General features: G+C 51.9%; 2 protein-coding genes across 6 annotated transcripts in view; both read right to left on the bottom strand.

Moving 5' to 3' along the window:
- Window positions 1–713: 713 nt before the first annotated feature.
- Window positions 714–9,453, bottom strand: RABIF (RAB interacting factor). The gene is made up of 2 exons (XM_060125805.1): window positions 7,878–9,453; window positions 714–3,187 (listed from the first exon to the last, which is right to left on the bottom strand). The coding sequence occupies exons 1-2, from the start codon at window positions 8,001–8,003 to the stop codon at window positions 2,942–2,944; spliced, it is 372 nt and encodes a 123-aa protein (XP_059981788.1). The 5' UTR covers window positions 8,004–9,453; the 3' UTR covers window positions 714–2,941.
- Window positions 9,454–10,372: 919 nt separating this feature from the next.
- The window catches only part of KLHL12 (kelch like family member 12), a 28,596-nt gene continuing 25,949 nt past the window's right edge, over window positions 10,373–13,019 (bottom strand). For all 5 annotated transcript variants that reach the window (XM_060125790.1, XM_060125771.1, XM_060125774.1 and 2 more), the window contains 3 exons: window positions 12,786–12,884; window positions 11,902–12,088; window positions 10,373–11,760 (listed from right to left, as the gene is read on the bottom strand). In XM_060125790.1, coding sequence (XP_059981773.1) covers window positions 11,634–11,760; window positions 11,902–12,088; window positions 12,786–12,884 — 413 coding nt within the window. In that variant the 3' untranslated portion in view covers window positions 10,373–11,633. The remainder of the gene's footprint in view (window positions 11,761–11,901; window positions 12,089–12,785; window positions 12,885–13,019) is intronic.

Genomic DNA, 13,019 nt, shown 5'->3' with positions numbered 1-13,019 from the left:
AGCTGGGAAACACCAGCAGGAGGAGAGCGTCCATCACGCTAAGCCCACTGCCCGGGGCCTCCATCTTCTCCGTGGTCCAGATCCAGTAATTCTCCAAACTTGTGTTAGCGCCCTGATGCCTCCGGACTTTTAAAGTACGTAACCAGCCTTTCGAGCTGCCCTCACTGGGATGGTCAGTCCACCAGTACTGGGAGCAGAGGTCCTCATAGCCACATGGCGGAGTTCTGAGGAGCCTCATACAGTGCGCTAACAGCAGTAAAGTGTCAGTACACCGCTGTCCACCTTTAATTCTGTGTCAAAACAGGAAGGCCCTGGAAAAATCAACTGCTCCCCCACTGCAGCTGCAGCCTCGATACTCACAGCCGCGGTCGTGGGCTCCCCCTTGTGCCCCGGCGCACACAGCGACCTGACTCACAAGGCTTTCCCCAGAGCCCACCATGTGTGGGGGGCAGGGAGACGACCTTCATTCCACAACAGACACCGAAGGGCTGATTCCTCAGCCGACAGACCCCAGGGTAAATCCTAAGGCGCAGGTTTCAGCCCTCATCTCTGTTTCCAATTATACATTCTTCCCAAGGACGTGCAAGAATCTAATTGTCACTGTTTAAATGCCTTTATTTCTTTCAAATCAAGCTGAAAAGGCAGAATAACAACTTGATATTTTGGCTACTGGAGGAACAAAGTTTGGGAATTCTCAAGAAACGAAACACAAGTGACCAGTAAGTATATAAAAATTTCATTAGAAATAAAATAAATGCAAATTAAAACAATGAGACACTATTTTTCCTACTATTAAAGTATCAACATATTCATTTAAGACAATAAATACCCAGTGTTAGGAACTGCTGGGGAGGAGGGTAAAGCCGCTGTGCGCGTCAGTCAGCAGAGCCGTGAAGACGCACACACCCTGCAAGCCCGCTGCTGCTGACGCAGCCGGGGAAACAGTAGAAAAGCCTGGACAGATTCAGCCACAAGGTTGCACCTTATATCACATGGTTTAGGAGAGGCTGGAGACAATCTAACAGTGGACTGTAAAATAAATTACAGTACAGAAATACAACGGCGGAGATGGATGTCACCTACGTGGGAAGTCAGTATTTTGTTAAATGGAAAAAGCAAGTTATGAGAGTACCACATGATCTCATATTTGTTTTAAAAACCCTACGTTTATTTATACACTACATACTGAAAAACACTGAGAAGAACGTAACACCACACTACCGTCGGCAATCTCTGCATGGTGAAAATATGAATGATTAAAAACATTTTTATACCTACTTTTTTTTTTAACATCTTGGTTGGAGCATAATTGCTTTACAATGGTGTGTTAGTTTCTGCCCTACAACACAGTGAATCAGCTATACATATACACATATCCCCGTATACCTACTTTTGTATTTATCTGCTATTTCTGTGATTAAAAAAGGAAAGAAAAGTAAAAGTCTAATTTAAAAAACGCCTTGCCCAGGTTTTGGCTCATGATATGAGGGGCCACACGTCCCCAGAGGCATCTACGTGGTTTTGTTCCTTCTGACCTGAGTGGATATTCTCACAGTTTTTCTGCAAATGCCATAATCATGGACATCTGACCATCCGTCTAGAAAACAGTTCTCTCATTTTCTACCAGAGTTCGTGAGGCTACGGCCGGGGACGGAAGCCACCTTTCTAGGGGAGGAGGTTGGTGGCAAAACTGTGCCCAAGGCCCGCACTTTAGTTGGGGGGCCCTTAGACCAAGTTCTGGGGAGAAGGAGGGAGGAAGCAACTGGAAAACAGGTCCGAAGGAATGCCTGTAAGGTCTCCACTTAGCCCTCATTTGCATTCTAGGTCTCCTGAGCCTTAGAGGCACGGAAGATGGGAGGATGCCTGGAACCTGGTTTCACAGATTCCTTCTGAGATGGTGAGTCATTCCAGAAGAGAAATGACAGAACTGAGAATCAATCGTACTGAACATCAAACTGTCAGAGCAACCCCACAGCTACAAAGAGAGGCATCTGGATGGAAAGTCTGTATTCTGGGTTAGTCTAGAGATTCCAACTGAATCAGAAATCTGTGAGGACCACGCCCAGCGCATGCAGTAATGATGCCACCATCCACTTAAGAAGTCTGTCCTAGGAGCAAAGAGAGAGTTATATGAGAGTCTTATGAGTCCACGTAAGACAAACCAATGAAGTCATGTATGATGCGGCAAAGGCCCGCCCCCTACGTCCTGCTCTCTCCGCTGACTCCAGGAGATCTTGGGAACACAGCCAGGCCTGAGTTTTCCTCGGGGTAGCTGACAGATGGGGTTGGAAATCTGACTTTCAGCTTACAGGCTATATATAGCAGTGCGGAGCTAACACAAAGAAAAACTACATCAAGATTTGAAGGGAAGAGTGGCCACACCCACCTTGACAATAAAGTCGCTGTCAGCCTAGAGGAGAGGCCCCTAAACGTGGTCTTAGAGGCATGTCCAAAGGAATGTATTTCTGATTAGTGGTTTAAATACTGCAGTTGGGAAATGTTTTACTTTTAGAAAGAATAAATTACTGTAAAGTTAGCCACACAGCAGACGTCCGTGTACTTTCCTGAATGAGAAAAAGGCGGGTTTCAACCGTCAGCACCTCATGAGCACCATCCGTCACGTGTCATCACGGCTAAAAGTTTGCATAACTGCTCGGAGGGTGAGAGTCCCAGGGTACAGGACAGCAGGAGGCTGGGAGGGGAGCAGATCTGTGGAAGCGCCCCGTGTCCTAAACCCGGGGGGAAAGGGGGCTGAGCAAAGGCGGTAACGCCTGTGAACTAAGCAGGAGGCCGGCGCTGAGGCCGTGAGGAAGCACGTGGACGCGTGCTGGACGGGGCGGGCTGACGCCCGTGACTGACGTTAGTGCAGAGAAGGCGACGCGGCCGTCCTTGTGGGGAGTAGATTTTATAGTGGGGGTGGAGCTGAGTCCCCTCCCCTCAGTCACTCATGGGAAACCCGTTCCAAGGCCACATAGAAACTGTTCTTGTCGTCCAGGCAGTGCCAGCCGATGGGGCCGATCTCGCAGTCTGCGCAGACCAGGAACTTGATGTTGCCCACGTCCTTGGTGAAGCCCACGTTCTCGAAAGTGAACATGTCCTCCACCAGCCAGTGGTCCTGCAGAAGGTCGCCCTCAGGGCTGCCGCCGTCGGCCAGCGCCGGCTTCTTCCTCATGGGCGGGAGGCAGAGCTGCGTGGACAGAACACAGCAGAGCCCTGCTCACTCCGCACGGCCGGCCCCCGAAGCTCCCCCAGCCCAGGCGCCCTGGCAGTAAGCCCCAGGCTGCCCCGGTCCTCGCCCGCCTCTCAGGAGAAGGGGGAGAGGCGCTGCCTGGTTGCCGCGGTAACCGGGACGCCCTGGGTCCTCAGGACCAGCCTGTTCCTCCCCGCCCCCGCCCCCGGACCCTCCAGGGCCAGCTCCTCCCGGACACTCGGCTCCCACGTGGCCTCCTCAGGGTCCCCCCCAACCGGACAACCTGCACGAGCTTCCCATGCTGCCCACTGCATGTGTATTCTTCAAAGTGGCTCGGCTGAGGCATAGCTGACGCACACTGCACAGATCCAAAGTGGACATCTGACACATTCTGGCACCCGTATACCGCACACCAACAAAGCTCTACCACGATCAAGAGAACGAGCATATTCGTCACCCCCAAATTTCCTCATGCTGCTCCATTTCCTACTCGTTGTTTCTGAAATCATCAGTTTACTGGCTCAGTTACTTACCAGGGGGCTCCCTCCACCAGCTCACTTTTCCTGTTCATTACCACATCCCCACTGCCTGGAACAGCAAGAGACACAGAGCAGAACGCAAATATCTGGGACAAGGGTAAACACAGGATGTCTGGCTTCACGCTATTCCACCACTGTTGTTACGAAGATACTGGGTTTATCTTATAAAAGGAACATTAAAAAGGAAAATCTAGTTCTAGAATTTGCAATATTCTCTCTAGGACCCTTGCATCTCCCATTCACGAGGAGAAAGCATGCGCACACACGCACGCACGCATGCAATCCCTTTGACTTCTTCCACGTGGTTAGCGGACGCCTCAGCTGCCGCTCACTGAAGGCCACGTCAGCCAAGCTCCTTCCCTGCTCCACACTATGGCTGCCGCCAAGGCGCGGAGTATTTCCCACCCCTTAATTCACTTCCAACGCACCCCCAAACGCTAATAAAATAGGACGGCCTTAATGTGCTAGCCTGGCATTGGCAATGAGGACAAAAGCAAACAATTTAAAAAGTTTTTTAAAAATTCGACTGACATCAATGCTCTGGTGGGGATGAGAACGTCAGGAAGGCCACAAGAGCCGCCAGTGTGTGAAACACCCTGGAGCCCGCACTTCTGAACTCCAGGCCTGCAGACGCTGGTAGGGTATCCCTGGCAGGGAGGAGGGAGCTCTGATCCAGAACATTCCCCCTCCCTGTCCTCCAAGCACTCGGCTTGTTAAAACACATCTGTGCATTTCCCTTTGCTGTGTCACCTGAGGCTTCATCTGAGGACATCATAAAATATGATAGTCCCTCTTCCTGTTATATTGTCATTCCAGCCACTCTTCTTGCCTCATCTGATGGTTAAATGAGTCCCTAATGCTTTGTTTTACCCTGAGTGAAAATGGGAACAGGCAGAGGCAAAGAGAGGTAGGAATCAAAATTCAGGAACCAGAAAACCTGAATTCCAGTCCTATGAGTAATTTTCTGTGGGCCTAAACGTCCCTAGGTACATTTCCAGCCTACCTCCTATACCATCGGTGTGAAATCACATCTTAACTAAATGCAAGAGGAGTGAAATGTGAGGGGAGAAAATCAAAGACTATATAAGCGTTAGCCCTCAGGACATGTCTAGCAAAGGAGCACGAATCCCCCACACTGTCCCCGTTTGCAGTGCATAAGGCCACCTCTGCTGTCTCCCATTTGATTAGTGACTAAAGGGCAGGACTATTACTACCCATTCATTCAAGGGGTCAGTCACACTGGGTCCTGTTCCCGCTCTTCCTCAACATGCCCATTTTTACTGAAATCCTGTTAAGTCAGACCCATGTATTTGCACTCGTCTGTGTATCTGTGCCTGGATCTCAACAAAGTAGAGGACAACGCTAGGGTCACGCTGTGGGATGTATCATGTGGGACACAATGAGGCTTTCTGGACAGACTACTGGGGTGGAAATCTAGAAATTAATACCTAATTTGAGGTGGCCAACTCGGCTGTCTGGGGGCCAAAGTCGCCAGACCCCTGACGAGGTGGGTTAGCTGTGCGGCCAGGGCCCCGGCCAGCACCCCTGATCCCGGCCAGCTCTCTGAGACGCATCAAACACCACGACGCTGAGATTCTGCTGATGTCTCACTGAAACTTCTTTTGCTTTCTTCAAGAACTATTAACAGTACCCGTTAAAAAATAAAATATTTTCTTTCTCTTTGTAAAAATACATTCTCATTATAGAGAACTTGGCAAGCATGCTGTACTATAGATGAGAATAAAAACTGTCACAGTACAAAGTAAACTTCTGTTAACCTTTTTTGTAATTTTTCCCCCTTCAGTGAGTACATGTGGTGGTTTTATTATTTTTTATTATTATTTTTTTAAAAATACTGACATGGGGAAAGAACCCGTCTCATATATATATATATATATTTATATATTTATTTATTTATTTATTTATCACTGCATTGGGTCTTCGTTGCCACGCGTGGTTTTCTCTAGTTGCAGTGAGTGGGGGCTACTCTTCGTTGGGGTGCGCGGGCTTCTCATTGCAGTGGCTTCTCTTGTTGTGGAGCACGGGCTCTACGCGCACGGGCTTTGGTAGTTGCAGTGTGCGGGCTCAGTACTTGTGGCTCACGGGCTTAGTTGCTCCGCGGCATGTGGGATCTTCCAGGACCAGGGCTCAAACCCGTGTCTCCTGCACTGGCAGGCGGATTCTTAACCACTGCGCCACCAGGGAAGTCCTTTGTAGTGGTTTTAAAACCACACAAATGTCCACAAATTCTCTGACAACCTTTCCAAGATGTGGAGACTATGCCTCTCCCCTTGAGCCTGGGCAGGCCAAGGTGGGTGGGACAGGCTAGGTTAGGGAAGGCTGGGCCACTTTCGCAGGTTGCTCTTGGAACAGTTGCTCTGGGAGCCCTGGTGACCCTGGAAGAACCATGGCTACCCTGCGGCCTCCTGGCGGATACCGGGAGGAGCGGCCCATCACAGCCTGTCCCAGGTGCCTGAATCCTCTCAGTCCACAGGCAGACATGGGAGTGGGCAAGCTTCTGAGATGACCCCTCTAACTGCTGCCCCGTGAAACACCATGAACGAGAGAACTGCCGAGCTGGGCCCTGCCAACCCCCAAATTTGTGAGCAAAATAAACGTTCATGTTTTAAGTCACTGTCTGGGGTGATTTTGTTATGCAGCAATAACTAGAACAACACTGCCCAACACACCTGAGGCATGTTCCATTTTAATTCCTGATTTTTCACTGTGATAAACTATACATAACATAAACTGTACCATTTAAATAATTTTTAAGTGGGCAGTTTGGTGCCATTAAGTACATTCACATTATTGTGCAACCATCACCACCATCCGTCTACCCTTTTATAACCACACTTGCCAACACCCCTGACCCGCCCCCGCTTCCTAAACCCTGGCAATCACTAATCTGTTGACCATTTCTAAAATTCAAAAATGTCATATAAATGGAATGACACAATAGTAATCTTTTGGGACCAGCTTTCTTCACTCAGCATAATTCCCGGGAGATTCATCCTCATCCAAGTTGTGGTGCCCGTGGTGTGGCATCATTCACCAGCAGAATGCCTGCTGGGCTGTTTCTGGTTTTCGGCTCTTAGGAATAAAGGTGCAGTGAACATTTGTGCACAGGTTTGGTGTGAACATGTTTTCATCCCGCCAGGGATAAAGGCCCGGAGAACACTTGCTGGGTCCTATGTTAGGTGCATGCTTAGTTTGAGAATAATGTCTCGGTTTGCTCTCATTCTCACCCAAACAGTGCTCTATCCTTTCTCTCCCACAATCTCATCTTCCACCCCCCTCTCCTGCCCCAACTGCCCTCTCCCTCAAAAGGTAAGAAAGCAACTATTCCCTTCTCTAACTCATCACCCTTTCCCTACATTATCAAGCTCTTTGGTGTTTCTTTCCTCTGTGACTGTAATTTTCTCCTCTGCCCCAGACTGCAGGTGAGATTTCACAAAGGACCGAGTCGGGGGTCTGAACATTTTATAAAGAAACCGTTCACAGGACTTAAAAAAAAGGACACGTCGGGTGATCGATGGCGCCTGCGACACACGGATTCGCTCCGCCTGCTCTAACCCTTAGTCTCACGGACTGAGAACTTCACTCCCTCATTTACTTAATATTCCAAAGTCTGTGTCCTCCCTCACGCGCGCGCAGTCTCGGGGCAGCGGGCGCGGGACACGGGGTCTGTGCAGCGGTGTGAACGACACTCCTAGTGATTCACGACGTCGACGGGGATCACAGACCCGGGAGCGAGCGAGCGCTCTGAGGGTTCGGGCCTCGCCCCCAGGACGGCCCCCGCGTCCCGTCCCTCCCCACCCCGTGCCCACCCGCCCAGTCCCTGCGAACCGCCCCCCAGTTTCCCCGCCCACTCCCCCCCCCCGGGACTCCGCGCCCACTCCCGGGGCGGGGCGTGGCGGCGCAGTGGGAAGGAGGCTGCGGAACGTGACAGCTGGACGAAGGGCACCGACACCTGAGCCTGAGGAAGTAACACTCAGGCTCCCTAGAAGGTCGGTCTGCAGCGGCCCGGCGTCGGGACCCCGCGGTCGGCAGGCGCGGCCCCGGGGCGCCAGTGTCCGGTCGTGTGTCCGGGTCCAAGCCGAACTGGACCCGGTGTCGCCGCCCCTCCCCCCCCCGCGTCCCCTCACCTGCCGGCGGGAGAAGAGCGCCGTGCCCGGCTGCAGCACGCGGGAGCCACAGCGCTGGCACAGCACCGCCTTCCGGTTCCGGCCCTCCGCCGACACCAGGTCGCTCGGCGGCGCCGCGGGCTCCATGGCCTCTACCCGGGCCCTTGGCGGCGACGCGCAGCGCGGTCTCAGGGCGACTTCTTCGCACCGCGCAGGCGCGGTCGCGGCGGCGCTCCTTCAGCGCAGGCGCCGCTTCCCGGCCCTGGACGCCAGTGCGCAGGCGCGGCCGTTCGCCGCCGCCCAGGCGGCCGGCGTGGTTTCGTAACAGATGTCTCCTGGGATGTGACAGAGCTTCTGCCCAGGCTCACCTGGGCGTTGGGCTTCCCTTACACTGAGTGAAACCTGAGCCAGTCCAGGTGTGCGTTTAGTCCCGTGAACGACGGGGACGTCCTGGGGTCAGACCCCCATCAGCAAATCTCAGCCGCAGTGGCTCACACGGGACGCGACCTACAGGGACACCTGCCTTGTGGGCGGAGGCAGGCGCCTGGAAGCTTCAGTTGCTGCTCTCTGTTCTTATCATACGGACCACTAACTACGTGGCAAGACGTGGTGTTGACGCGCTTCCAGAAACGTCTCGAGTCCCAGTTTCCCTATGGGTCGGTCGCAGCGCAGTGAAGCGGTAGAAGTCGGAAAGGCTGCCTTCCAGGGCCCACGGGTCCAGGCATGGCCCTAGAGCCACTGCTGGGTCGTTACGCTGTGTCTCACTCTCTCCGGTTCGCCTTCGGATGTCTTACTAGTTGTAGTGCGGCAGGCGTGGCCTTCCTGAGATGGCAGGGGAGGCAGATAGAAGGGGAGCCAAGCCACCTGAGAAACGTCTCATCTACCCAGCACCCCCTGTCGGCGGCACGTTTTTCTTCTTCCTCTTTGTCCTTCATTAATTCAACATTGGCTGAGCAATTACAGAATATGCTACACCCTGAGGATACTACGACGATAGGCACTTTGTACTGGAGAACACAGTTTAAACAGGAAGACAGACCCAAACCCAAGGACATGTGATAAAGACGATCCAGGGAACAAAGTAAATGGAAGCACAGATCAGGGGTAATTCCACATGGGGAGTCAGAAAAGGCTTTACCTAGGTGACACTTGAATTGGGCATTAAAAGGTGACTAGGATTTTGCCGGGACAGCAAGATTATTTCAGATAGAAGGAACAGTGTAATATATCCCCAAGGGTGAGAACAGATTTAGGAATGGTTAAGACCACTGTGGATGAAGCACGTTGATACCTGGGGGAAGTGAGGGTGGTAGAGGCGGCAAGTTCAGAAAGGTGCCGTGAGTCCAGATCACCATGGGTCTAATGTCATGCTAAGGAATTCAAACCTTATAACATGGACAACGGGAATCTATGGACTTTTAGGCCAGAAATATCTGTTTGATATTTACTGAAAATGTGCTGTATGTTTGGTATTGTAATGGCCCTGTCCGTGCTTTAGCAAGATAACTGATGACAAAATGGAGGGGCTAGACTGGAAAGCAAGAGAAGAGTAGAGGTAAGGGTATCAGGAGACGGTGCTCCATGAGTCTGGGCAAAAGATAGGGAAAAAAAATACAGGAATGGATTTGGAACAGTTAAACTCATGTACAACCTAAAAACTAATCGGATGTCTGTATTGTGGTGGAGGTGACAGGTGACACAAGATGAAGGTAGCTTTAGCTTTCAGAGGTTGCATAACTTAGTGGCTGCCTGCCAGTTAACGGGAGCTAGAAAAACAGGAGGAACCACCAAATAAGGGGTAGTTGTGTGTAGGTCCATGAGCAGGGGAAAGCACAGAAGATTGGGGAAAGAGTGGAAAGGGATGGAGGGGGCTATTCAGCTGTGGCTGCCATCGAAGAACTATTTGGGAATTTGGACTGAAACTCAGAAGTCAGCCGTGAAGACAGCCCAGAGCCCAGAGCCATGGGTTCTTCACCCCCTCCCCTCCTCTGCCTCCCCTGGTCTCTTCCTGAGAGAACAAGTCACATGTCTCACAGTTCGATTTAATCGGCAGGCACAATCCCTCTGCTAGAGAAAGGCCGGCCGGCCTCTTTGCTGAACCTCTCTGGCTCCCCCTTCCCTTTGCTCTGGGAGTATCAAGATTTTTGCATTTCTGCAAGCCTTCCGCATAGCTGTTTGCATCACAAACAGCTGTTTGTGGCACAAATCAAGGCAAACGGAAAAAGGACTGGGGCGACTAAAACCCTAAAATTCAAGTGGTTACAAAATGAGCCCAAGATTGCCTCTTCTTTATCCCCTGTGGTTTCTAAGTAAAGTCCAACTGTGAGAGTCCGTGAATATGCAATTCAGTTAACCTTGTATTGATGGGAGTCTCCAGAGATCTCTTACCTGTCTAACAGAGACACAGCAGAGCTAGTTGGCAAACACACAGGTGAACGGGCTGAAGAGACAGGACCTGCAGCTGATCCCTATGCCTGGTCCCCCAAAATGTCTGCAAGACAGGCACTTGAGACCACTGATTTTCAATATTTTCTTAAAAAAATACAAACAAATGAACTTGAGGTCAGTACAACTCAGGGAAAGAGGAAAAAAAGGAATTTCAGAGCAAAGGGAAAATGCATCCTTCCTTAGGTGATCACGTCCCCACACTCCCAATACCCACAGAGCAGGAATGTCACTGCACAGCACAGGGGAGCCTTGGAGGGACAGCGGGTACCGAAACTAACAAAAGGAGTTTAGTTGTCGTTGATTATTCTGTCCTGGGATGAATAAAATCCACTTTAAAGACAGGGAAGGGGGATTCTAATAGCAAAGAACTACATGTACAAAACACAGCAGTAAAAACCACACCTTAGCAGAAGTATGTTCTTAAAAGAATGAGGGAGTAATGAGGCAGCTGAACTTCTAGGCAGCTGCCCCCCGCCCCTCCCCCACCCCCTCTAAACAGTATGGACGCATAACAGTGGAGTGAGTAGCACTTGCTTCAACAGAGGAAGACCTTCCCCGTATAGATGAGTCACGGCAGGGAGGACTACTGTGAAATCACAGGAACTTCTGGTTTATCCCTGGCCCACTGAAGGCCCATTCTCCTCCACCTCTGCTCACCTAACATGTGCTGGCTCTGTCACTCTCTCAGTCCCCAGGACCCACAAGTACCAGGGGACCACGGAAAGACCCTCAAATAACACTCCCTCCTCAGCCTTCCGGCTGTCGCAGGTTCACTCCCATCCCACCACGTCCAGCTCCCTTCCCACACTCTACACCCAGCTCTGACGCCAACCCTGTCCCCCTGTCCCCAGCCCCCAAAGTTTTGACAGGGCTCTTTCCTCTGTTTCCCTCCAGATCGGAACTGTGTTGCCCCTGCTACCTGTAGACTAGGAAAGATATTTATTGTTGTGAAACAAGAGTTGGTACCCTTCCAATGATCGAGGCTGGATACCGCCCACACCCCGGCGCTGCGCTCATACCTTAATTCTCTGCAACACGCGAGGCACAACTTAAATGTATGTTCTCCCAAGCGCACGCTGAGTCAGAAACAAGGGGAGAGTGCCCCCGCGGCCGGGAGGAGAGGTGGTCTGGCCTCCCACACCCACTCAGTGTGCAGCCTCCTCCCCTGAGGATCTGCAGCCCACCCTCCTCGGGGAAAACCACCAGTGCGAGGGGCGTCAAATAAGCACAATCATCGCGGCACTGGTGCCTGTAATCACCCTGTGCACACAGTGAGAAGCAGACATTCTGGAAAGGATCCTTGGTTCCCTGCAAACTGTGTCGGACCGGTCACTTCTCGCGGAGAACACACACACCAGCGTCGCAGCGCTGGGTTCCCATGGAGGTCACGACCTCCCAGCTGTCGATGATGGGGTCGTAGCACTCGATGCTGCTCAGCAGGGAGTTCCCGTCGTAGCTGAGGGGGAAGAGGCGGGACTGAGCTCTGCAGCCGCATGGCCCCCTCCCGCACAAGGCGTCTCCCTCCCGGACCAAACCCCATCTCCACCCCCGATGCGGCTCGGATCACACCGCTCTAGATGCCTGGTTTAACCCTCACCCTGCAATTGCATAAAGTCTCCCCCGAAGCACCGTGGCCCCGACGTAGCATCGCGGGGTGGTCATGCTAGTGACCGTTGTCCAGGAATCGGTGCGAATGTTGTACGCTTCGACAGAAGAAAGGTGGGCTGTACCATCGAATCCCCCAACCACATAAATATGGTCATTCAGCAGGGCTACTCCCGCACCTGGGGAAGAAAAGGTACAGCAAATGAATACTGCTAAGCTCAGGATCTGAATTCTAGAAACAGAACACTGTCACTGACGGCTAGCTGAATTCCAGAATGGCCGAGGGATGGGGACGGGGCCAGACAGGCCTGGAAGAATCTAGTCCTGCACAGGTTACCCGCCTGTAAACCCTCTTGAACTGGCTGTCATCTTCACCTTCGTTAATTCACAGCCCAACCCTTATCAGCAGAAAAGAAGGAAGTGGAAAAAAGAAGGCAATAAAGGGAGGAAAGGGGTTGTGACTGGCTCTGGAGCACATCTTGCCCAGAGGAAGGGTGCTCTCCTTACCTTACCCCAGCCCGGGGGCTCAGGAAGCCCCTTCGCTGCACACGCACATTCCCTCAGGCAGTGTGCCCACATGCACAGAGCTGGACTGGCTGCTAGGATGCAGGGAGGGGCCCAGATGCAAAAAACGAGTAAGACAGGAAGCCTTCGCCCTCAAACTGTACCCTAGTCAAAGTTTAGGCTGCCTTTAGTCTCACTGTATTTAGAGACAACAGGCTGGAGAAGAATGGACCTGACTCATGTTCCCCTCTGTCTCCAGTGAAGACGGGGCTGCAGCCCTGGTCCGATGCCTGGCCTGTGGCTGCACCCTCACTGCACATACAAGGTTTGGACAGCTCCGTCTGTTGCCCCCCAAGATCTGACTGGTCTTACCAGAGCGCTTGGTGGCCATCGGTGTGACATTAGTCCAGTGTCCTGTATGGGGATCATATTTCTCAACTGAATTTAAGATATTCAAGCCATCATATCCTCCTGAAAGACAAAGCAGACCCCACTCCAGAAAGAATGGTAAGTCCTGATGCCCATTCCCATTCTGCCTTTCTCGAGTGTTTCAACTAAGTCTTTTAGTTCCAGTTCTCCCTCAAGGGTTCCAATAATCCAAAAAGA

The sequence above is a fragment of the Lagenorhynchus albirostris genome, chromosome 2 (assembly GCF_949774975.1).
Source record: "Lagenorhynchus albirostris chromosome 2, mLagAlb1.1, whole genome shotgun sequence".
In the NCBI taxonomy this organism is placed as follows: domain Eukaryota; kingdom Metazoa; phylum Chordata; class Mammalia; order Artiodactyla; family Delphinidae; genus Lagenorhynchus; species Lagenorhynchus albirostris.
The sequence above is the reverse complement of the archived record's forward strand: the minus strand, read 5'-3'. Positions and strand labels throughout refer to the sequence as shown.

Coding starts and splice junctions, on each gene's coding strand:
- RABIF (XM_060125805.1), bottom strand. CDS start 8,003: ATGGAGCCCGCGGCGCCGCCGAGCGACCTGGTGTCGGCGGAGGGCCGG. Junction 3,188..7,877: donor CGCTCTTCTCCCGCCGGCAG/GTGAGGGGACGC, acceptor CTGTCCACGCAG/CTCTGCCTCCCGCCCATGAG.